Source organism: Procambarus clarkii, chromosome 61 (assembly GCF_040958095.1).
Source record: "Procambarus clarkii isolate CNS0578487 chromosome 61, FALCON_Pclarkii_2.0, whole genome shotgun sequence".
Lineage (NCBI taxonomy): Eukaryota > Metazoa > Arthropoda > Malacostraca > Decapoda > Cambaridae > Procambarus > Procambarus clarkii.
Window position 1 is genome coordinate 16511345 of NC_091210.1, and position 25807 is coordinate 16537151.

The following is a 25807-nucleotide window of genomic DNA, read 5'->3' on the forward strand; positions in this document are numbered from 1 at the left end:
AATTAAAAAAACTAATAAATAAATATATTTTAAATGAAAATTATAGTTAAATACATATTTATCTTATGGAACCAAACTTCTGGGACAACTTGTATATTAAGAAGATCAAGACAGATATAAGCATTACAGGAGATGAACTGAAATCTAAATAAAACCGATATACAATTTCTGGCATAAATAAGATGACATTTCTGAACGTGAGTGTCGGAGGAAGATGGACCTAAATGTGAAATAAGAAGATAAGTGAGGCACTAAACGTCAGTTTCCACGACCTGGAAACTGACGTTATTGCGTTAATACGCAAAAACGAAAAGACAAATGTATGATTTAAAACATAGAAACTGTCTTTATGTAGAATTAACACCAAGAAAGTCACTGACGTCATATATAATTCAGAATTTATCACATTCCCAATAGGGAAGGACCTGAAAGGCACTAACAACTGTCAGACGCTATAGAAACATCTTTTCATTTCCCACAACCATTAATCCAGAACAATTTTCTTGAAAGGTAAGATTGGGACCCAAAAGACACAGGCTAATCCTTCCTGGAGAAGGTAACGAACAAATTACAGGAAGTGAGGCAGACTTTTACTTGGAGCTCAGGTCCAGACAGATGTCAGCACCCTCACCTGGCTGAGTCTCCACCCAAAGTAAAAGTTTTCATTACTTTCTGCGATTTTCCCATTTGCGTTTCTTCTTGGCAGGCTTCGACTTGGTCTCAAGGTGACCAATTTTCTTTTAAAGAATTCTGATCAGGATTCTTGCTCTAGATAAATCAGGTTATTGTACGTTATTTAAGGACCATTTGCATATTTTGGTCTATTACATATTGTTATCGGATTTAGGTAATTATTAGTGACTTTTATTATACCTTCTTTGAGTGCATATGTGAATAAAATGACTGTATGTGTGAATAAAAAGTATGAGTGAATAAAACAGGTGAAAATTATTATAAATCAAAACTGGAAAAAATATTAAAAGCTTTCGATACCTTATCGCTTTTCTATAAATCTGTACCCAGATTTTGCTAGTAGAGTTAATAAATCAATCTAACCATCCTATGAGATTGGGATATTTGATGAACTTTTAGCTAGTTTTTTATCTACACTGTGTAATCTTTCCTACAGAATAAGGTAGCAGCACATTGCTGTGTATACTTAAGCTTGTTAATAAACAAAAAATCGATACCTTCTGTTGGTCACTGCATCATCTATATATAATAGACTACTTTCAGCAAATCATTTAATGTGTCACCCAACACATTAAGGAATTAAATTCTTGTCTAATTCATCAAATTTTATTCCAGTAATTTAATAAATATTTACAATTGGAACTAAACTAGCATATATATTGTCTGGTCAGATTATGCATAAGCTGGGGCGGGTGTGTAGCTGGGAGCGGGCTTGTAGGCGGGGGTGGGCTTGTAGGCTGAGGCGGGCTTGTAGGCTGGGGCGGGCTGGTAGGCGGGGTACTTGGCCTCGCCCTCGTAGCTCACTACAGGTACGTAGCCGGAGTCGCCGCTCACTCCATAAGTCACCTTCTGCTGGCGACCGTCGGGAAGCTGGACGTAATAAGTACCCTTGGTGTCGTAGCCGTCGCGAGACTCTTGGTGACCGAAGTCGTTGCCGGAGTAGTCGTCTCTTACGGCGTACTGTGAGTTGTACTGAGGAGGAGTCTGTGGGGGAATTGTTTACACTATAACAAAAGTTATTATAAAACTTATATTTCATGTATCCTTCTCTTCAGGCATCTTTCAAGTTTAACAACTGAAGCACTGAACCTAATATCTGATTGAACTTTCTAAACAATAATAATACTGTATATCAACGAAGAAGATGCATAGTATATGATAATAAAATTATTGTATTCAAAATACTGTATATGAAATGAACACCAAATCTTACGTCAGGATAAGCTGGAGCACCATAGGATGGTTTGTGATACCCTGTGGGAGGCTCAGGGCGGGCGAGGGTGGCAGCCACGACGGCAGCTAATACCAGTACCTACAGGAAAAGTCATTAACGTTTCTTATATCACTTTAGATTGTAATTTAAAATTTTAATCTAATAGCTGTTATACTAAATAAAATTTCAAAACAATATTCGCAGTTCTGATACTCCTGGTTTATGTCATATTACAAGAAACACTTGTAAACAAGAAGGGAGATCCCCACCTTGGCAGTCATGTTGGTAGAGAAATGTGAAGGCGACTGATGGCTTCCTAGGCAGACCAGAGCCTTTTATACAGCAGTTTCTCTCAAGGTCACGTGACGTAGAGACTCCACTAAAATAACAGATAAAATGTTTTCACATGTTCAGGAAGAGAATGTGTTAGAAACATTTGTGGCAAAATTTGTCTGGTGGGAGAGAACATATGTGTGGCTTCACTTTTCCATTGATTTCTCTTCCTGGCTGACCATAGTTGGTTTTGGCGCCAATAACGAGCAACGCTGTATCACACATACTCTTAGGAACAAATACATACATCTGTGTGTTTAATGTTATATTGCTCGACAGTTGCACCAAAGCCAACTGCAGGGATCCTGCAAGAGAAATCAGTTAATAAGTGAAATGAATCGAAAATTGATACGTTAATTGTGACTCCTTATCGTCTTTGACTGCACTCAGTTTCCGAATACATAACTGTTACATGCTTGTGTCTGAAGCTAGGCACAGATATAATAAAAAATTCACTGATGGGGTCGGAGTTCGTCTCATGTTAATTCCATCCTACACTGATCTCCGAATGCATGATAGAACTGATAAGTGAGCAAGAACATTTTCTCATAAGGATGGAACTAATTATCATCTAGGATTGCCTTTGCGCAGCAATATACCGGGAACAGCAACAATATCCAGCAGACTTGAGACAAAGGGAAATTCAAACCAGTTACTCCAGCTGTCATCATTTTATAATAAAGGAAGAAATGCGCACCTATGGACATCCAGTAAGGTTAGCAGACCTTAGTAGTCCGTTCAAAACGTTACCACAGTTAGGTGTAGGCTCGGTTACTAGTACCTATGGAAGTTTGCACAATCTGCTGACGGAGTCGAAGCTAAATGTATATTATGTCAGCAGAACTATTCACATACTTTGAATCACTATGTAATCGAACGCGAAATAAATCGAAGAATTCAGAGATAACTTAATTAGAGGTGTTCAGAAATGTGTATGTACTTATTCATGTGTGTAGTGTGTGTGTATTCACCTAGTTCTGCTTGCGGGGGTTGAGCTCTGCACTTTCGGCCTGCCTCTCAACTGTCAATCAACTGTTTCTAACTATCTACTTCTACTACCTTTTTTTCACATCACACACACACACCAGGAAACTGCCCGTGACAGCTGACTAACTCCCAGGTACCTATTTACTGCTAGGTAACAGGGGCATAGGGTGAAAGAAACTCTTCCCAATGTTTCTCGCCGGCGTCCGGGATCGAACCCGGGACCACTGGATCACATGTCCAGCGTGCTGTCCGCTCGGCCGGTCGGTATGTGTGTGTGTGTGTGTGTGTGTGTGTGTGTGTGTGTGTGTGTGTGTGTGTGTGTGTGTGTGTGTGTGTGTGTGTGTGAAAAATAATGTAACTAGCTTCAACAAGACTGTTACCCTCTAAGGTTAATCAAATATGGGGTTCAGTTCCTGAACCCATTATAAACCTCTCTTAAACCTTTTCGCCACCACCTACGAGAACTGTATAGGATGGTTAATAAATGGCCCGGCTGACTAATTTTAGTGTAGAGTGAGAACTTTTACGTCACGTGACCTTGAGAGAAACTGCTGTATAAAAGGCTCTGGTCTGCCTGGGAAGCCATCAGTCGCCTTCACATTTCTCTACCAACATGACTGCCAAGGTGGTGATCTCCCTTCTTGTTTACAAGTGTTGAATATTATACTTTACCTTTGTTTACTATAATTAATCATTTACAAGCAGAAAATAGTTATTGTCATATGATATACCATAATAATGTTATGAGTAGTGTTGATGACTGGCCCTGTAGGTTCTTAGTAAGTGTTGATGTCTGGCCCTGTAGGTTCTTAATAAGTGTTGATGCCTGGCCCTGTAGGTTCTTACTAAGTGTTGATGCCTGGCCTTGTAGGTTCTTAATAAGTGTTGATGTCTGGCCCTGTAGGTTCTTAATAAGTGTTGATGCCTGGCCCTGTAGGTTCTTACTAAGTGTTGATGCCTGGCCTTGTAGGTTCTTAATAAGTGTTGATGTCTGGCCCTGTAGGTTCTTAATAAGTGTTGATGTCTGGCCCTGTAGGTTCTTAATAAGTGTTGATGTCTGGCCCTGTAGGTTCTTACTAAGTGTTGATGCCTGGCCTTGTAGGTTCTTAATAAGTGTTGATGCCTGGCCCTGTAGGTTCTTAATAAGTGTTGATGCCTGGCCCTGTAGATTCTTAATAAGTGTTGATGCCTGGCCCTGTAGGTTCTGGTATTGGCTACTGTCGTGGCTGTCACCCTCGCCCGCCCTGAACCTCCCCCAGTATACCACAAACCATCCTATGGTGCTCCAACTTATCCTGACGTAAGATTTTTCCACACATTTTATATTCAGCATTTCAATGAAATAATTTGATAGTCACATATTTTCCCATATATTAGGTACAGTGCTCGAGTTGAAGTTAAAAGCACTTGTTAAGAGGAATCCATTATATGTAATTTTTATGACAGCATTTATTATAGTGTAAACAATTCCCCCACAGACTCCTCCTCAGTACAACTCACAGTACGCCGTAAGAGACGACTACTCCGGCAACGACTTCGGTCACCAAGAGTCTCGCGACGGCTACGACACCAAGGGTACTTATTACGTCCAGCTTCCCGACGGTCGCCAGCAGAAGGTGACTTACGGAGTGAGCGGCGACTCCGGCTACGTACCTGTAGTGAGCTACGAGGGCGAGGCCAAGTACCCCGCCTACCAGCCCGCCCCCGCCTACCAGCCCGCCCCAGCCTACAAGCCCGCCCCCGCCTACAAGCCCGCTCCCAGCTACACACCCGCCCCAGCTTATGCATAATTTGACCTGACAAATATATGCTCTTTAGTGTAATTCCGATTGTAAATATTTTTAAATATGATTAAATAAAATTTGATGAATTAGATAATAATTGTATTTCTTTATTAATTTGAAGACACACACATATTAAGCGATTTAGTGGAAGCAGTTTAACGTAGATGATGCAGCAACATATTGTTTCGAAGACTTATAATGTATAGACAAATTTTGTCTAATAAGAATTTTTCCTGATTTGTTCGCAGACACCTAAACAATGTGTGATAAATGCCACTCGTATTCACCTAAATCCGATAACATTCCTGTTTTGGACCAAAATAATTGTTACACCAAATGGTCAGAAAATAATCTACTATCTTAGTTTCTCGAGACCAAAAATCCTGAGCAGCATTTTAAAGGAGCATTGACCACCTTGAGACCCAGTCAACGCCTAACAAACACAAATGGATAATCCCAGAAAGAGACGCCAACTTTTACTTGTAGTGAAGACTCAGCCGAGTGAGGGTGCTGACATCTGGCTGGAACTCCAAGTAAAAGTTTGTCTCACTTCCTGATATTTGCTCCTTGCCTCCTCCAGCAAGGTGGAGACTGGTTCCTTAGTGTCGGGGTTTTCCTTTTTTCAGGAATACTGTTCTGCATTCTTGGTTTTGGGAAATCAATGTAGTTTATGCATTGTCTGACCTTTCGTTACAGTGTCTTGCAAGTCGTTCTCTATCGGGACGGTGATTAAATATGAATTTTGTATTTAAAAAGAAATTCCTGTAACTTTTTGGTGTTATTTCTAAAGATAGTCTATATTTTCAATGAGATTTTATCTTTTTGTCATCGTGTATTGTCCCTGAAGTTTTCTCACCCCCGTCCAAGGTAAATTTTATTGCATTTGCTATAGCGTAATTTCAAATATTACATTTTCTGATTAACTCTGAAATGTTCCCTGGCCGGCCTGGAATATTCTGCAATCCTCATCCAAAGTAAATTCGTTTAATACTGTTCACTTTCCTACTCTGGTTATAATTTCTTCTCTAAACATATTCTCACATAATTACTCTCGGCCGTCATTTGATTTTGTTTCATTAGGTGATATTAAATATGCTTCCAGATAAAGCCTCTTTTGTAATATGTAGTCGGGCTAACTATGGCAGTCTAAGATGCAGTCTTATTGCATCCTAGACTGCCATAAACTCAACTCGGGTGTTACACACACGGCTGTTAAAAGGAAAGCTCAACCCCCGCAAACGCAACTAGGTAAATACAGTGTGTGTGTGTGTGTGTGTGTGTGTGTGTGTGTGTGTGTGTGTGTGTGTGTGTGTGTGTGTGTGTGTGTGTGTGTGTGAGTTTCATATCACTGGTGCTATCCAGTCTTAAATTCTGCTCGATACCCACTTCCCCCCTCAGTACAGGAGAGACTGCTGGAACTGAGGGAATTCAGAGAACATATACGACATTCATAACACGATTAATCACCTAAACTATTGAGATCGTTTCAAAACTCTCAAAATATATTTTTTAGAAATGTAATGAAAGGGTTATCAAATGATATATACATTGAAAATACTGGAGGGCCAGGTCGCAAACTTGCACAGTAAAATTTCAAGATACTGGAGTGAACGATATGAAAGGAAATGCAGATTAGACTTAGAGAAGAGTAGAGGTGCCATATGCACAATCAAAGAACAGCAGAGACCCACGGTTGTCAATATCCCTCAAGCATGTATAAGAAATATTCTCGGAACAAAAGTGGAAGTCTTCAAGAAGTGCCGGACCAACCGGTCTGTAGTGGATATGTGGGCCTGCGGGCCGCTCCACGCAACAGCCTGTTGGACCAAGTTATCACAAGTCAAGCCTGGCCCCTGGGCCGGTCTTGGGGGGTACAAGAACCCCCTGAACCTCATCCAGGTAAAACAGAGACTAATTAGGATGAAACTTTAGGAGCAGGATAGGGGGAGGAACTGCCAGGAGAAAGCGCCAAGCCATTACGACTATATAGCACTTGAAAGGCGTCAGGATAAAGATTTGGGATGGAACGGAGGGAAAGGGGAAGAGAAAGAACAACTTTCATTACAAAATAACAACATTGCCAATCAGAGTAAAGCCGTGCCTTAAGACTCTACTAGAGTTTACTATAAAATGTCAGTTATCCAAGAAGAAAATAAAGTAGGAGTTGAGTTTATTGCAGTCCAGGATGCAGTAAGACTGCATTTTAGACTGCCATAATTAACCCGACTACATATTGCAAAAGAGACTCTCTAGAAGCATATTTATCTTAACATATTGAAACAAAATCAAATGACGGCCAAGAGTAATTATGTGAGAATATGTTTACATAGAGAGGAAATTATAAGCAGAGTAGGAAAGTGTACTAAACGAATTTATTTTGGATGAGGATTGCAGAATGTTCCAGGCAGGCCAGGGAACATTTCAGAGTTAATCAGAAAATTTTATAATTACACTATAGCAAATGCAATAAAATTTACCTTGGACGGGGGTGAGAAAACTTCAGGGACAATACACGATGACAAAAAGATAAAATTTCATTGAAAATATGGACTATCTTTAGAAATAACTCCTGTTACGGACCCGAGCCCAGCGTCCAAGCACCCAGCAGTGACGACCGCGCCATCTGTGGGTCAGCTCCCGAAACCCCCTCCAAATGGACGGCGCCATCTAGTGAGGACAGGATATACCAGCCATGAGGGCTGGTTTCCCGTCCTGATCAGCTCATAACACAGCCGCTGCTGACCTCTGGTGAGGTGACGCTTAGACAGCAACGCCATCTATGGAGTGGATAGGTGGGCGTTTGTGTCTAAGCCTGTAAATGAGGTGCCCTAGAGTGTAACCGGTACTGATGACGTGTCTGATTACAGAGTCGACCTGGGACTGCTGTAATGAACGTTGGATCAGTCTACCCAAGGCAGCCGTAGAACCTCCACGCATTTGCTGCTGGAGCTGTGAGTCACCCCCCCCCCCCCCCGAATGAACACTGTTGTGTTAGCCTGCCTGTGAAGTGGCAGAACCAGGGATTGTCGTACCCGGGGCTGACTAGTGGAGAAGACTAACCACTGGGGTGTTGTGGTGAGGAGAGTGATCTGTGGGATCACACGAGGCTCCTGCCTAGGGCTCGCTACCCTAGTATCGGTCGTGGAGTGGCCTAACCAGCGGAACTGATTGGAACCTGCAAGCTACAGGCTGGATTTGTGGTTGACGGCCTCCACGACGGTGCCCCCAGTGGAGCTGTGATTTGGCTGGCCTGTGGCCAGGGTAGACTCGAGAGAATTGAAGGATTCATCGTGAGGCCACAAGAGGACCAAGGGCTAAGCATCGTTGAGCACCGTGGAACACTCCGCGTCTTCAGAGGAAGACCATATTGTACATAATAGTGTTTATACCTCCCCCGTGTGATAATTTATATATTATTTATGGTGATGGTGATAATTATATATTTAAGTTTTTGCCTTTGTCTCCCTTCCCCTTTAATTTACTTGCGTTACGGAACACACCCCTTGAAAACCACTACTAACTTGGGGCCGGATACCCAACTCTATTAACATCAGAGAAAGAACCCAGTTGCGACCCTAGAGGGCCGTAACAACACCAAAAAGTTACAGGAATTTCTTTTCAAATACAAAATTCATATTTAATCACCGTCCCGATAGAGAACGACTCGCAAGACACTGTAACAAAAGGTCAGACAATGCATAAACTACATTGATTTCCCAAAACCAAGAATGCAGAACAGTATTCCTGAAAAAAGGAAAACCCCGACACTAAGGAACCAGTCTCCACCTTGCTGGAGGAGGCAAGGAGCAAATATCAGGAAGTGAGATAAACTTTTACTTGGAGTTCCAGCCAGATGTCAGCACCCTCACTCGGCTGAGTCTTCACTCCAAGTAAAAGTTGGCGTCTCTTTCTGGGATTATCCGTTTGTGTTTGTTAGGCGTTGACTGGGTCTCAAGGTGGTCAATGCTCCTTTAAAATGCTGCTTTGGATTTTAGGTCTCGAGAAACTAGGATAGTAGATTATTTTCTGACATTTGCTCTAACAATTATTTTTGTCCAAAATAGGAATGTTATCGGATTTAGGTGATTACGTGAGACATTTATCACACATTGTTTAGGTGTCTGCGAACAAATCAGGAAAAATTCTTATTAGACAAAATTTGTCTATACATTATGTCTTCGATACAATATGTTGCTGCATCATCTACATTAAACTGCTTCCACTAAATCGCTTAATGTGTGTGTCACCAAATTAATAAAGAAATACAATTATTATCTAATTCATCAAATTTTATTTAATCAAATTTAAAAATATTTACAATCGGAATTAAATTAAAGAGCATATATTTGTCAGGTCAAATTATGCATAAGCTGGGGCGGGCGTGTAACTGGGAGCGGGCTTGTAGGCGGGGGCGGGCTGGTAGGCAGGGTACTTGGCCTCGCCCTCGTAGCTCACTACAGGTACGTAGCCGGAGTCGCCGCTCACTCCGTAAGTCACCTTCTGCTGGCGACCGTCGGGAAGCTGGACGTAATAAGTACCCTTGGTGTCGTAGCCGTCGCGAGACTCTTGGTGACCGAAGTCGTTGCCGGAGTAGTCGTCTCTTACGGCGTACTGTGAGTTGTACTGAGGAGGAGTCTGTGGGGGAATTGTTTACACTATAACAAATTCATTAAACTTCACCTTAATGGTTCCTCATCACAAACTCCAACAATTTCACCTACTAGGACACTATATCTACTTATCAAACTTTCAGACGATAATAACAAAATATGTATTACAGAAGAATAATGTCATTATATGATCATATTATTTAGTTCTAAATACTGTATATCATATATATATTAAGTCTTACATCAGGATAAGATGGAGCACCGTAGACAGGTTTTGGGGGAGTGTATGATGGGGGTGGACCGTACACTGGGGGAGGTTCAGGGCGGGCGAGGGTGACAGCCACAAGGGCAGCCATCACTAGAACCTACAGAACCAGGCATCAACACTTATTATATGACATGGAATTAAAACATAATACTAATGAGTTCTGCTATTAAATGACGTATTGCACACTACAAAGATAATATATAATATTCGCAGTTCTGATACTCTTGATTTTATGTCATATTACAAGAAACACTTGTAAACAAGAAGGGAGATCCCCACCTTGGCAGTCATGTTGGTAGAGAAATGTGAAGGCGACTGATGGCTTCCCAGGCAGACCAGAGCCTTTTATACAGCAGTTTCTCTCAAGGTCACGTGACGTAAAAGTTCTCCACTCTACACTAAAATAAAAGGGGATGACATTTGCTCACATGGTCAGAAAGATAATTGGCTTATAAAAATCTGTGGCAAAAATCGGCAGCTGTGTGTGTGTATTTACTATTTGTGCCTGCAGAATCGAGCTGTTAGCTCTTGGTCCCCACCTTTCTAGCCAATTTTTTTCTTCTATTATGTCTACTTGATATATTTCTCATAGACATGCAAAAATGTAACATTACTAATAAAAACACACATGCCACACATACAATATGTGCGTGTGTACTCACCTAGTTGTGCTTGCGGGGGTTGAGCTCTGGTTCTTTGGTCCCGCCTCTCAACCGCCTGTGTGTGTGTGTGTGTGTGGGGCTGTATGTACTCACCTAATTGTGCTAATGGGAGTTGTAAGCGTGTTTTTTTTATTTACTAGTGGCATCTGCACGATCGAACTGTTAGCTCTTGGACCCCGCCATTTTAACCGTTGGTTGTCCAATGTCCTGACTCCCGACCGTTTTTTCTCCATTATATCTACATATAAATCTCTCTAACAGACACTTACATTCCCAGGAAGCAGCATGTAGCAGCTGTCTAACTCCCAGGTACCTATTTACTGTTTGGTGAACAGATGCATTAGAGTGAAAGAAACTTTGCACATTTTTCAAATGGGCAGAATTTCTTTCGCCCTGATGCATCTGTACACCTAGTAGTAAATAGGTACCTGGGAGGTAGACAGCTGCAACGTGCTGCTTCCTATAGATGTGTGTGTTAGAAATATATGTAGTAGATATTATAGGGGAAAAATAGGTTGGTAAGAAAGGCGGTGTTCAAGAGCTAATAGCTCGATTCTGCAGCCACATATCGTAAATACAAATATTAAATAATAAATACATAAACACACACACACACACACACACACACACACACACACACACACACACACACACACACACACACACACACACACAAACACACACACACAGCTGTAAAGAGCAAAGCTCAACTCCCGCAAACGCAACTAGGTGAATAGTGTGTGTGTATGTTTCATATCATTGGTGCTGTCCCGTCTTAAATTCTGCTCGATACCCACTTCCCCCCTCAGAATAGAAGAGGCTGCTGGAACAGAGGGAATTCAGAGAACATATACGACATGCATAACACGATTAATCACCTAAACTATTGAGATCGCTTCAAAACTCTCAAAATATATTTTTTAGAAATGTAATGAAAGGGTTATCAAATAATATATACATTGAAAATACTGGAGGGCTAGGTCGCAAACTTGCACAGTAAAATTTCAAGATACTGGAGTGAACGATATGAAAGAAAATGCAGATTAGACTCAGAGAAGAGTAGAGGTGCCATATGCACAATCAAAGAACAGCAGAGACCCACGGTTGTCAATATCCCTCAAGCATGTATAAGAAATATCCTCGGAACAAAAGTGGAAGTCTTCAAGAAGTGCACATATCCACTACAGACCAAACGGTCTGTAGTGGATATGTGGGCCTGCGGGCCGCTCCACACAACAGCCTGTTGGACCAAGTTATCACAAGTCAAGCCTGGCCCCTGGGCCGGTCTTGGGGGGTACAAGAACGCCCTGAACCTCATCCAGGTAAAACAGAGACTAATTAGGATGAAACTTTAGGAGCAGGATAGGTGGAGGAACTGCCAGGAGAAAGCGCCAAGCCATTACGACTATATAGCACTTGAAAGGCGTCAGGATAAAGATTTGGGATGGAACGGAGGGAAAGGGGAAGAGAAAGAACAACTTTCATTACAAGGTAACAACATTGCCAATCAGAGTAAAGCCGTGCCTTAAGACTCTACTAGAGTTTACTATAAAATGTCAGTTATCCAAGAAGAAAATAAAGTAGGAGTTGAGTTTATGGCAGTCCAGGATGCAGTAAGACTGCATCTTAGACTGTCATAATTAACCCGACTACATATTACAAAAGAGACTCTCTCTGGAAGCATATTTATCTTAACATATTGAAACAAAATCAAATGACGGCCGAGAGTAATTATGTGAGAATATGTTTACATAGAGAGGAAATTATAAGCAGAGTAGGAAAGTGTACTAAACGAATTTATTTTCGATGAGGATTGCAGAATGTTCCAGGCAGGCCAGGGAACATTTCAGAGTTAATCAGAAAATTATATAATTGAAATTACGCTATAGCAAATGCAACAAAATTTACCTTGGACGGGGGTGAGAAAACTTCAGGGACAATACACGATGACAAAAAGATAAAATCTCATTGAAAATATAGACTATCTTTAGAAATAACACCAAAAAGTTACAGGAATTTCTTTTCAAATACAAAATTCATATTTAATCACCGTCCCGATAGAGAACGACTTGCAAGACGCTGTAACGGAAGGTCAGACAATGCATAAACTACATTGATTTCCCAAAACCAAGAATGCAGAACAGTATCCCTGAAAAAAGGAAAATCCCGACACTAAGGAACCAGTCTCCACCTTGCTGGAGGAGGCAAGGAGCAAATATCAGGAAGTGAGATAAACTTTTACTTGGAGTTCCAGCCAGATGTCAGCACCCTCACTCGGCTGAGTCTTCACTCCAAGTAAAAGTTGGCGTCTCTTTCTGGGATTATCCGTTTGTGTTTGTTAGGCGTTGACTGGGTCTCAAGGTGGTCAATGCTCCTTTAAAATGCTGCTTTGGATTTTTGGTCTCGAGAAACTAGGATAGTAGATTATTTTCTGACCATTTGGTGTAACAATTATTTTGGTCCGAAACAGGAATGTTATCGGATTTAGGTGATTACGAGTGGCATTTATCACACATTGTTTAGGTGTCTGCGAACAAATCAGGAAAAATTCTTATTAGACAAAATTTGTCTATACATTATAAGTCTTCGACACAATATGTTGCTGCATCATCTACATTAAACTGCTTCCACTAAATCGCTTAATGTGTGTGTGTCACCAAATTTTTAAAGAAATACAATTATTATCTAATTCATCAAATTTTATTTAATCATATTTAAAAGTATTTACAATCGGAATTAAAATAAAGAGCATATATTTGTCAGGTTAAATTATGCATAAGCTGGGGCGGGCGTGTAGCTGGGAGCGGGCTTGTAGGCGGGGGCGGGCTTGTAGGCGGGGGCGGGCTGGTAGGCAGGGTACTTGGCCTCGCCCTCGTAGCTCACTACAGGTACGTAGCCGGAGTCGCCGCTCACTCCGTAAGTCACCTTCTGCTGGCGACCGTCGGGAAGCTGGACGTAATAAGTACCCTTGGTGTCGTAGCCGTCGCGAGACTCTTGGTGACCGAAGTCGTTGCCGGAGTAGTCGTCTCTTACGGCGTACTGTGAGTTGTACTGAGGAGGAGTCTGTGGGGGAATTGTTTACACTATAACAAATTCATAAAACTTCACCTTAATGGTTGCTCATCACAAGCTCCAACAATTTCACCTACTAGGACACTATATCTACTTATCAAACTTTCAGACGACAGTAACAAAATATATATTACAGAAGAACAATGTCAATATATGATCATATTATTTAGTTCTAAATACTGTATATCATATATATATTAAGTCTTACATCAGGATAAGCTGGAGCACCGTAGACAGGTTTTGGGGGAGTGTATGATGGGGGTGGACCGTACACTGGGGGAGGTTCAGGGCGGGCGAGGGTGACAGCCACAAGGGCAGCCATCACTAGAACCTACAGTACCAGGCATCAACACTTATTATATGACATGGAATTAAAACATTATACCAATGAGTTCTGCTATTAAATGACGTATTGCACACTGCAAAGATAATATATAATGTTCGAAGTTCTGATACTCTTGAATTATGTCATATTACAAGAAACACTTGTAAACAAGAAGGGAGATCCCCACCTTGGCAGTCATGTTGGTAGAGAAATGTGAAGGCGACTGATGGCTTCCCAGGCAGACCAGAGCCTTTTATACAGCAGTTTCTCTCAAGGTCACGTGACGTAAAAGTTTTCCACTCTACACTAAAATAAATGGGGATGACATTTGCTCACATGGTCAGAAAGATAATTGGCTTATAAAAATCTGTGGCAAAAATCGGCAGCTGTGTGTGTGTATTTACTATTTGTGCCTGCAGAATCGAGCTGTTAGCTCTTGGTCCCCACCTTTCTAACCAATTTTTCTCTTCTATTATGTCTACTTGATATATTTCTCATAGACACGCAAAAATGTAACATTACTAATAAAAACACACATGCCACACATACAATATGTGCGTGTGTACTCACCTAGTGGTGCTTGCGGGGGTTGAGCTCTGGCTCTTTGGTCCCGCCTCTCAACCGCCTGTGTGTGTGGCTGTGTGTGGGGCTGTATGTACTCACCTAATTGTGCTAATGGGAGTTGTAAGCGTGTTTTTTTTATTTACTAGTGGCATCTGCACGATCGAACTGTTAGCTCTTGGACCCCGCCATTTTAACCGTTGGTTGTCCAATGTCCTGACTCCCGACAGTTTTTTCTCCATTATATCTACATATAAATCTCTCTAACAGACACTTACATTCCCAGGAAGCAGCATGTAGCAGCTGTCTAACTCCCAGGTACCTATTTACTGTTTGGTGAACAGATGCATTAGAGTGAAAGAAACTTTGCACATTTTTCAAATGGGCAGAATTTCTTTCGCCCTGATGCATCTGTACACCTAGTAGTAAATAGGTACCTGGGAGGTAGACAGCTGCAACGTGCTGCTTCCTATAGATGTGTGTGTTAGAAATATATGTAGTAGATATTATAGGGAAAAAATAGGTTGGTTAGAAAGGCGGTGTTCAAGACCTAATAGCTCGATTCTGCAGCCACATATCGTAAATACAAATATTAAATAATAAATACATACACACACACACACACACACACACACACACACACACACACACACACACACACACACAAACACACACACACACACACACACACACACACACACACACACACGGCTGTTAAGAGCAAAGCTCAACTCCCGCAAACACAACTAGGTGAATAGTGTGTGTGTATGTTTCATATCACTGGTGCTGTCCCGTCTTAAATTCTGCTCGATACCCACTTCCCCCCTCAGAATAGAAGAGGCTGCTGGAACTGAGGGAATTCAGAGAACATATACGACATTCATAACACGATTAATCACCTAAACTATTGGGATCGTTTCAAAACTCTCAAAATATATTTTTTAGAAATGTAATGAAAGGGTTATCAAATGATATATACATTGAAAATACTGGAGGGCCAGGTCGCAAACTTGCACAGTAAAATTTCAAGATACTGGAGTGAACGATATGAAAGAAAATGCAGATTAGATTCAGAGTAGAGGTGCCATATGCACAATCAAAGAACAGCAGAGACCCACGGTTGTCAATATCCCTCAAGCATGTATAAGAAATATTCTCGGAACAAAAGTGGAAGTCTTCAAGAAGTGCCGGACCAACCGGTCTGTAGTGGATATGTGGGCCTGGGGGCCGCTCCACACAACAGCCTGTTGGACCAAGTTATCACAAGTCAAGCCTGGCCTCTGGGCCGGTCTTGGGGGGTACAAGAACGCCCTGAACCTCATCCAGGTAAAACAGAGACTAATTAGGATGAAACTTTAGGAGCAGGATAGGTGGAGGAACTGCCAAGAGAAAGCGCCAAGCCATTACGACTATATAGCACTTGAAAGGCGTCAGGATAAAGATTTGGGATGGAACGGAGGGAAAGGGGAAGAGAAAGAACAACTTTCATTACAAAATAACAACATTGCCTATCAGAGTAAAGCCGTGCCTTAAGACTCTACTAGAGTTTACTATAAAATGTCAGTTATCCAAGAAGAAAATAAAGTAGGAGTTGAGTTTATGGCAGTCCAGGATACAGTAAGACTGCATCTTAGACTGTCATAATTAACCCGACTACATATTACAAAAGAGACTCTCTCTGGAAGCATATTTATCTTAACATATTGAAACAAAATCAAATGACGGCCGAGAGTAATTATGTGAGAATATGTTTACATAGAGAGGAAATTATAAGCAGAGTAGGAAAGTGTACTAAACGAATTTATTTTCGATGAGGATTGCAGAATGTTCCAGGCAGGCCAGGGAACATTTCAGAGTTAATCATAAAATTTTATAATTGAAATTACGCTATAGCAAATGCAATAAAATTTACCTTGGACGTGGGTGAGAAAACTTCAGGGACAATACACGATGACAAAAAGATAAAATCTCATTGAAAATATAGACTATCTTTAGAAATAACACCAAAAAGTTACAGGAATTTCTTTTCAAATACAAAATTCATATTTAATCACCGTCCCGATAGAGAACGACTCGCAAGACACTGTAACAAAAGGTCAGACAATGCATAAACTACATTGACTTCCCAAAACCAAGAATGCAGAACAGTATTCCTGAAAAAAGGAAAACCCCGACACTAAGGAACCAGTCTCCACCTTGCTGGAGGAGGCAAGGAGCAAATATCAAGAAGTGAGACAAACTTTTACTTGGAGTTCCAGCCATATGTCAGCACCCTCACTCCGCTGAGTCTTCACTCCAAGTAAAAGTTGGCGTCTCTTTCTGGGATTATCCGTTTGTGTTTGTTAGGCGTTGACTGGGTCTCAAGGTGGTCAATGCTCCTTTAAAATGCTGCTTTGGATTTTTGGTCTCGAGAAACTAAGATAGTAGATTATTTTCTGACCATTTGGTGTAACAATTATTTTTGTTCAAAACAGGAATGTTATCGGATTTAGGTGATTACGAGTGGCATTTATCACACATTGTTTAGGTGTCTGCGAACAAATCAGGAAATATTCTTATTAGACAAAATTTGTCTATACATTATAAGTCTTCGACACAATATGTTGCTGCATCATCTACATTAAACTGCTTCCACTAAATCGCTTAATGTGTGTGTGTCACCAAATTTTTAAAGAAATACAATTATTATCTAATTCATCAAATTTTCTTTAATCATATTTAAAAGTATTTACAATCGGAATTAAACTAAAGAGCATATATTTGTCAGGTTAAATTATGCATAAGCTGGGGCGGGCGTGTAGCTGGGAGCGGGCTTGTAGGCGGGGGCGGGCTGGTAGGCGGGGTACTTGGCCTCGCCCTCGTAGCTCACTACAGGTACGTAGCCGGAGTCGCCGCTCACTCCGTAAGTCACCTTCTGCTGGCGACCGTCTGGAAGCTGGACGTAATAAGTACCCTTGGTGTCGTAGCCGTCGCGAGACTCTTGGTGACCGAAGTCGTTGCCTGAGTAGTCGTCTCTTACGGCGTACTGTGAGTTGTACTGAGGAGGAGTCTGTGGGGGAATTGTTTACACTATAACAAATTCATAAAACTTCACCTTAATGGTTCCTCATCACAAGCTCCAACAATTTCACCCACTAGGACACTATATCTACTTATCAAACTTTCAGACGACAGTAACAAAATATATATTACAGAAGAATAATGTCAATATATGATCATATTATTTAGTTCTAAATACTGTATATCATATATATATTAAGTCTTACATCAGGATAAGCTGGAGCACCGTAGGCAGGTTTTGGGGGAGTGTATGATGGGGGTGGACCGTACACTGGGGGAGGTTCAGGGCGGGCGAGGGTGACAGCCACAAGGGCAGCCATCACTAGAACCTACAGAACCAGGCATCAACACTTATTATATGACATGGAATTAAAACATTATACCAATGAGTTCTGCTATTAAATGACGTATTGCACACTGCAAAGATAATATATAATATTCGCAGTTCTGATACTCTTGAATTATGTCATATTACAAGAAACACTTGTAAACAAGAAGGGAGATCCCCACCTTGGCAGTCATGTTGGTAGAGAAATGTGAAGGCGACTGATGGCTTCCCAGGCAGACCAGAGCCTTTTATACAGCAGTTTCTCTCAAGGTCACGTGACGTAAAAGTTCTCCACTCTACACTAAAATAAAAGGGGATGACATTTGCTCACATGGTCACAAAGATAATTGGCTTATAAACATCTGTGGCAAAAATCGGCAGCTGTGTGTGTGTATTTACTATTTGTGCCTGCAGAATCGAGCTGTTAGCTCTTGGTCCCCACCTTTCTAACCAATTTTTTTCTTCTATTATGTCAACTTGATATATTTCTCTTACACACTCAAAAATGTAACATTATTAAAAAAAAGACACATGCCACACATACAATATGTGTGCGTGTGTACTCACCTAGTTGTGCTTGTGGGGGTTGAGCTCTGGCTCTTTGGTCCCGCCTCTCAACCGCCTGTGTGTGTGTGTGTGGGACTGTATGTACTCACCTAATTGTGCTAATGGGAGTTGTAAGCGTGTTTTTTTTATTTACTAGTGGCATCTGCACGATCGAACTGTTAGCTCTTGGACCCCGCCATTTTAACCGTTGGTTGTCCAATGTCCTGATTCCCGACCGTTTTTTCTCCATTATACCTACATATAAATCTCTCTAACAGACACTTACACTACCAGGAAGCAGCATGTAGCAGCTGTCTAACTCCCAGGTACCTATTTATTGCTTGGTGACCAGATGCATCAGAGTGAAAGAAACTTTGCCCATTTTTTCAAATGGGCAAAGTTTCTTTCACCCTGATGCAACTGTTCACCTAGCAGTAAATAGGTACCTGAAGTTAGACAGCTGCTACGGGATGCTTCCTGGGAATGTGTATGGTAGAAAGATATATGTAGTAGATATAATAGAGGAAAAATAGATTAATTAGAAAGGCGGTGTCCAAGACGTAATAGCTCGTTTCTGCAGACTCTCATTGCATGCAGGTCAGCGTTCAATCCCCGACCGTTGAAGTGGTTGGGCACCATTCCTTTCCCCCGTCCCATCCCAAATCCTTATTCTGACCCCCCTTCCAAGTGCTATATATAAATAGTTGTAATGACTTGGCGCTTTCCCTGACAATTCCCTCCCCCCTCTTTTCTGCAGGCACAGATTCTGCAAATACAAATAGAAAATAATAAATAAACACACAAACACACACACACACACATAAACACAGGACAAGGATGGATTATTTACCACGGATGGTACACGAACAAGGGGACACATGTGGAATCTGAGTACCCAAATGAGCCACAGAGATATTAGAAAGAACTTTTTCAGTGTCAGAGTAGTTATAAAATGGAATGCACTAGGCAATAATGTGGTGGAGGCTGACTCCATACACAGTTTCAAATGTAGATGTGATAAAGCTCGAGAAGCTCAGGAATCTGTGCACCAGTAGATTGATGGTTGAGAGGCGGGACCAAAGAGCCAAATCTCAACCCCCGCAAGACCAACTAGGTGAACACACACACACACACACACACAGTCTCACGTGCTAATTTAACTACTGATAACACTTCTCACGAAGATACCTTTACCTCTCACTAATTCTAGACATTACACTACTTCTATCAAATAATTCACTTCATCGACTTTCGTTTCTCATACAATGTCATCCAAAACTCGCCTCGTCACGTGACCCTGAGCAGAGTCTGCTGGTATAAAAGGCACTTGACTGTCTGGCCCTCAATCACTTACCTTCACAGTTCACTGCTAACATGACAACAAAGGTGAAGATTTTCATTTATTTTTGCTGTGATAATAGCAAAATGAGGGGAAATGAAGTTAATTATAACCTATTTGTAATATGAAATGATATATGAATGTACGGTTTATTTTAGTGTTATAAGTGTTGATGTCTGGGCCTGTAGGTTCTTAATAAGTGTTGATGATTGGCCCTGTAAGCTCTTAATAAGTGTTGATGACTGGGCTTGTAGGTTCTTAATAAGTGTTGATGCCTGGCCCTGTAGGTTCTTAATAAGTGTTGATGCCTGGCCCTGTAGGTTCTTAATAAGTGTTGATGCCTGGCCCTGTAGGTTCTTGTGTTGGCTGCCATTGTGGCTGCCACCCTCGCCCGCCCTGAACCTCCCCCAACATACGGGCCACCTCCAGCATACCGCAGACCATCCTACGGTGCTCCAGCTTATCCAGACGTAAGCTATGGATTTCACATTATTTTCTCGAGATTTAATAACGTCAATAACCTTGTTTAACATATATTTTAATATAAAACAACTGATGATAAAATATTCAATGAACATATGTGTCAGTTATCATGTATTAACAAATAATTATCCTTTATTGACAGATTAATTATCCTAATTATTACATATTTTAAGTAGTGTTAAATGTAATATTTAGGAAAATTGTTATACATTAAGGCAACTTGATAAAAAGACAGCATAAAATGCAGGGTGTGTATATCATGTGCGGTAATGTCAATGTAACATTGTTAATCATCCGTCCACAGACTCCTCCCCGTTACGACTCCCAGTACGCTGTGAGTGATGGCTCCGGCAACGACTTCGGTCACCAGGAGTCTCGCAACGATTACGACACCAAGGGCTCTTATTACGTCCAGCTTCCCGACGGCCGCCTGCAGAAGGTGACTTACGTCGTCAACGGCGACTCCGGCTACGTGGCCCAAGTTGAATACCAGGGAGAGGCCCAGTACCCAGCCTACCAGCCCAGTTACAAGCCCGCTCCAGCCTACAAGCCCGCTCCAGCCTACAAGCCAGCCCCAGCCTATGCATAACTTGTTGTAATAGTGCACCTCATTTGTTAAATTCCAATCATATTTATTTAAAATTTTGTATTAATAAATGCTAATGATCTAAACAATAATATTAATTTCCTTTTATTGTTGTTTTCTAATAAAGAGCTAAATGGAGAAATTACAGGAATCCCACAAAGTTATCCAAAGTTCTTATTCATAGTATATTATCCCTAAAAATATAGGAAAACAAATGCAGAACGACTATCATGATATATAGGTTCCACCTGGTCTGAAGTAGAGGTCTTCTCACCTCTCGAGAACATCGGTATGAAGTAGAGGCCTTTCTACCTAGTAACAACATCAGTCTGGAGTAGAGGGCTTCCTACCTCTCAATAACATTGGTCTGAAATTTAAGTCTTGTTCTCTATTTCCTATCTAGTTTATCGGTAACATACAGGTCCATTTCGACATCTGAAAAAATACCTTTTTAAGCAGCGTCTTGAACAGCACTTCAACTGGTGTGTGTGGTCTTAGTACACTGTTTCATTATTCACTGCGAGACTGGTCCACGGTCTTTGCTACACTAAGAGGCTTTAGTTCAGGTGGGTCTTTGCTACACTAAGAGGCTTTAGTTCAGGTGGGTCTTAACCGGGATTACCATGCCGTTGGGGGGGCATAGAACCAAAATAATATCAGTATGGAAATCGATCTCTGAACAATGCTAAAAAAAAGTTGTTAGATTATAATTAGTTATCGCAGTTATCAATACGGATAGAGACGAGGCCGCTAACCAAGCAGCTTACAGCTCACCCAGCTTGGCGATGAGGGCAATGAATGCTTTATCACTGCTTATCTTTGTGAAACAGAATTACCTGCATTATTGATCCTGAAATCAAAGTGGAGAAATCGACTAGATGTATCAGATCACATGCGAGCTACACCGTCAGTAAATGTACCCAGATTCAAATGTTTTTGCATGAAAAATAGAGCAAAAATCTCCATAGTTGCAGCTAGCTTATGTATTTGTTATTAGCCGTTGCGCTAGCAACTAGATCTGCCGTCACATGGCATAACTTCACTGCCCGCGTCGTGAGCGGGAGACTCACGACGGGAGACGTGGAGTCACTGCGCTCCTAGCGCTCGTTGGGAAAGGACGCGTCATTTGTCTCTCCAGCAAGTAGCAGTCTAGCCCGTGGAGATGGACGCCAGCTGGTAGAAATCAGGGTCGAAGGCAGTGAAAACGCCGAGCAACTGCTCGAGGAGCATTCGGGACTGCCTAAACCGCGGGAAGTAGGACTTCAAGATGTGATAGACTACCAGTCTAACAGGAGGGCGGGCTGGAAAGGCCAACTGAGTGACCTTAGAGCCGTTCCTGGGATTTGGAACGACCTGAGACAAATGGAGGTAGTTCTGATCGACGACCTGACGGTTGCCAGATAACCTGGTTGAGTGTGGACTCCAGGAACTGAACCCTACAATGCAGGAGTCGTCGGTAAACCAGTGCATTGGGATCTTCTGTTGACCCTACCACTGTTTCAACGAAAACGATTTAAAATGATCAACCAGGATAAAAATGATGCCCTATTTGGATCAATAGGAGCTGGATTGTACGGGTCAATAAGAGCTGCATTCTATGGGTCAATAGGCCTACTGTAGTATCCAGTAATATTTTCTTATATCCACCCAAAAAAACATGTAAGCTCTTAAATTAAATTAGGTAATATTCGCCAGCTCTATAACATTGATTTTCGTCATTACACTACTGCTAATAGGTAGAGATATGCAATTATTATATCCATTCTCCTGTTCTTGAGAATATCATCGTAAGATATCCAAGGTTTATTAGTGCTAGCTGACATAATAACCGGTCCTCTCAACTAATAGATCGCGTTTACGGAAACCAACGTATTAAATGCAACCTACTATGAAAATCAGAGGTTCACAAATATCTACGCTTTCTATGTATCGTACTCAATAGGTTAGATGGGTTGTTGACCAGACCACACACTAGAAGGTGAAAGGACGACGACGTTTCGGTCCGTCCTGGACCATTCTCAAGTCGATTGTGAGAATGATCGACTTGAGAATGGTCCAGGACGGACCGAAATGTCGTCGTCCCTTCACCTTCTAGTGTGTGGTCTGGTCAACATACTTTAGCCACGTTATTGTGACTCATCGCCTGCATTAGGTGAGTTGCTTGGGTTCGTACGTTTCGTGTTAGTTAGGAGATTGAATTTTGAACGGAGTGACAAATCAACCTAGTGGACAAGGGTATTAAATTCCTCAATTCCGTGCGCTAAACCATCCAGTGACGGCACAAGCTTAAGTTGCAATCTGTCGGCAGGTTCCGTGTAATAGCAACGAACCATGCGCGGCCCTCCATGTACGAGACAAGTGGTATTCTGAAAGAACCATAGTGTTTAGACCCTCGAGGGGACGCTATGATCTCGTGGAACACGGGCTCTGAGGAGACCTCAGGAAAGCATGCACCGGTATTGAAAGTCCTCGATGTGTAGATTGTGTGTTGTGAATACTGCATGAAGGGAAGATTACTTATAGTAAAACTAATGTGTAAGATATAGTAAAGATCATTTATATGCTGTAGTAATGTATATGATGCGGAAAAGATCACGTGAATGATGTAGTAAAGATTGCATATATGTTGAAGTGAAGACTGCATGTATGAGGTAGTAAAGATAGTGTGCAGAAATCATCGTCAATAGTGAAGGTGTTTACTGTTGGTGATCGTGTATGTGTCAAGATGTAATCAGAGTTCTAGGGGGAACCCTGAGGGCCTGTAAACCTCACAAATATATATATATATATATATATATATATATATATATATATATATATATATATATATATATATATATATATAATCACTTCTATACACCAAATAATTTTACAAGATAGCTTACACAACATCAAATGCATTTCTATAAATATTTTGCAATGTCAAGATCCCGCCTCGTCATTTGACTCTGGGCGGGGTTGATGATATAAAAGGCTCTGATCTGCTCCAGTAACTGCCAGTTGTTTTCACCTCAAACTTACCATGACTGCTAAGGTGAATATAGACAGTCTTGCTTTCAAATGTCTTATATATTGGCAGATCCAATGTGTGTGACGGAATGATACATATATAAATAGTCTATTTTGTTTTAGTACGTCAAATAACAGAAAAAACTGCTTCTTTTTAAACATGAATTTATATTTTAATGTATTCTGCATTTATTTATTTTTTTTGATGGGTTGATCTGTAGGTTCTGGTGTTGGCTGCCCTTATGGCTGCCTCCCTCGCCCGCCCTGAATCACCCTCAGGGCACCCTTCACCACCCAACAATACCCCTGCCTACCCTAGACCATCATATGCTGTTCCTGCTTATCCGGATGTAATATATGTCTTCCACAGTAGTTAGACGTCAATAGAGTGAATTACATAACTGCTTGATTTTTATTTTTACATGAAAGTCTATAACAGTAGAAGCTAACCTAACAAAGTCTTAAAAAAAGCAATTATCTTATTAATAAGTTATTTTATGATCTTACTTTTATCAAGTATCCAACAGTTTGCGAAGTCTATGATACATGTGGAACAGTGACGACCATTTGTCTCTAGTTTCCTGCTAGGTACAGCTCCCAGTTCGCTGTCAAGGACGACTCCGGCAACGACTTCGGCCATGAAGAGTCTCGCGACGGCCACGACACCCAGGGAACGTATTACGTCCAGCTTCCCGACGGTCGTGTGCAAAAGGTGACTTACGTCGTCAACGGCGACTCCGGCTTCGTACCTGAAATAAGCTACGAGGGCGAGGCCAAGTATCAGCCCATCCCCGCTCCCAGCTACAAGCCTGACCCCAGCTACAAGCCTGACCCCAGCTACAAGGCCGCTCCCAGCTACAAGCCTGACCCCAGCTACAAGCCTGACCCCAGCTACAAGGCCGCTCCCAGCTACAAGCCTGACAGCTATACGCCCACCCCAGCTTATGCATGAATTAATACGATACCATGATTTGCATATATTTATATCCGAATGCAAATATATTTATCAAATAAATTGCGTATAAAATCTAATTAATTTGAACTAACCTTAATTTGATGATACAAAATCTGCAACTTCAGTAATGCGACAATGAAAGCTGTATAGAGCGGCCCAACTCTATGCTCTAGGATTGTATTATTTACTTCTTCTTGTCGCTTCACATTTGTCTACATTTCTTCCCCTCTTCAGCGAGTGCTTCATCTGCTTCATTTTTTTTGTTACACTGATAAGACTAAAATATTAGTGAGGAGTTTTGTTTCACAAGAACATCGATTTGAGGACGGAGCAAATCCACAAGGGCCGTGACGAGGAATCGGACACATTCATTTGTCACGTTCATATTTGTTCATTTGATGCATCACGTTAGTGTGATCTCTGGGTGTAACTGAGGAGAGTTATAATGAAGAAAGATGTAGAGGCTCCTAATGTTTGGCTTCTGACAAATTAGCTGATGAATACTGCTGCAAGTTGTAAACAAATATTGTTATTTTACTGTCAACTGGAAGTTCCACGGATCTCCAAGGTAACTATAGGCGGGTTTCACAAGAAATAGTGATAAATAGGATAATTCTAATAATATGTAAATGTTCCACGGATCTCCAAGGTAACTATAGGCGGGTTCCACAAGAAATAGTGATAAATAACATAATTCTAATAATATGTAAATGTTCCACGGATCTCCAAGATAACTATAGGGAGGTTCCACAAGAAATAGTGATAAATAGGATAATTCTAATAATATGTAAATGTACTTTTCCAGCCTTTTTTTTGTATTTAATTTTCTCATTTAACCAGCATCAAAAGCAGAGACACAAATCGTCTCCTTCTAGTTGGCAATGAAATCTATGTGTATGTTTATCTAAAATACGACCCGGAATTATTTCAAGGATACAAAGATTGAGAAACGCGTCTTCAACTGTCTGAGAGTCATACACACCCGCTACCTCA

At 41.3% G+C, this 25807-nt stretch overlaps 7 protein-coding genes across 7 annotated transcripts; 3 read left to right on the forward strand and 4 right to left on the reverse strand.

Annotated features, from left to right (window-relative positions):
- Positions 1–1343: 1343 nt before the first annotated feature.
- On the reverse strand, positions 1344–2284 carry LOC123774345 (pro-resilin-like). Its single transcript, XM_045768516.1, has 3 exons — positions 2176–2284; positions 1907–2005; positions 1344–1677 (listed from the first exon to the last, which is right to left on the reverse strand). Exons 1-3 carry the CDS (start codon positions 2185–2187, stop codon positions 1366–1368), a joined length of 423 nt encoding a protein of 140 aa, XP_045624472.1. The 5' UTR covers positions 2188–2284; the 3' UTR covers positions 1344–1365.
- Positions 2285–3825: 1541 nt separating this feature from the next.
- LOC123774349 (pro-resilin-like) lies at positions 3826–5016 on the forward strand. Its single transcript, XM_069307926.1, has 3 exons — positions 3826–3851; positions 4428–4526; positions 4705–5016. Exons 1-3 carry the CDS (start codon positions 3840–3842, stop codon positions 5014–5016), a joined length of 423 nt encoding a protein of 140 aa, XP_069164027.1. The 5' UTR covers positions 3826–3839.
- A 4347-nt stretch (positions 5017–9363) lies between these two features.
- Positions 9364–10210, reverse strand: LOC123774343 (pro-resilin-like). Its single transcript, XM_045768514.2, has 3 exons — positions 10168–10210; positions 9863–9985; positions 9364–9645 (listed from the first exon to the last, which is right to left on the reverse strand). The coding sequence occupies exons 1-3, from the start codon at positions 10177–10179 to the stop codon at positions 9370–9372; spliced, it is 411 nt and encodes a 136-aa protein (XP_045624470.2). The 5' UTR covers positions 10180–10210; the 3' UTR covers positions 9364–9369.
- Positions 10211–13286: 3076 nt separating this feature from the next.
- LOC138354097 (pro-resilin-like) lies at positions 13287–14177 on the reverse strand. The gene is made up of 3 exons (XM_069307923.1): positions 14135–14177; positions 13831–13953; positions 13287–13613 (listed from the first exon to the last, which is right to left on the reverse strand). Exons 1-3 carry the CDS (start codon positions 14144–14146, stop codon positions 13320–13322), a joined length of 429 nt encoding a protein of 142 aa, XP_069164024.1. The 5' UTR covers positions 14147–14177; the 3' UTR covers positions 13287–13319.
- Positions 14178–17281: 3104 nt separating this feature from the next.
- Positions 17282–18121, reverse strand: LOC138354101 (pro-resilin-like). The gene is made up of 3 exons (XM_069307931.1): positions 18079–18121; positions 17775–17897; positions 17282–17557 (listed from the first exon to the last, which is right to left on the reverse strand). Exons 1-3 carry the CDS (start codon positions 18088–18090, stop codon positions 17282–17284), a joined length of 411 nt encoding a protein of 136 aa, XP_069164032.1. The 5' UTR covers positions 18091–18121.
- A 1667-nt stretch (positions 18122–19788) lies between these two features.
- On the forward strand, positions 19789–20903 carry LOC123774347 (pro-resilin-like). Its single transcript, XM_045768518.2, has 3 exons — positions 19789–19828; positions 20135–20251; positions 20569–20903. Exons 1-3 carry the CDS (start codon positions 19817–19819, stop codon positions 20851–20853), a joined length of 414 nt encoding a protein of 137 aa, XP_045624474.2. The 5' UTR covers positions 19789–19816; the 3' UTR covers positions 20854–20903.
- A 2352-nt stretch (positions 20904–23255) lies between these two features.
- LOC123774222 (cuticle protein 7-like) lies at positions 23256–24811 on the forward strand. The gene is made up of 3 exons (XM_045768369.2): positions 23256–23306; positions 24081–24209; positions 24437–24811. Exons 1-3 carry the CDS (start codon positions 23256–23258, stop codon positions 24809–24811), a joined length of 555 nt encoding a protein of 184 aa, XP_045624325.2.
- Positions 24812–25807: the final 996 nt, after the last annotated feature.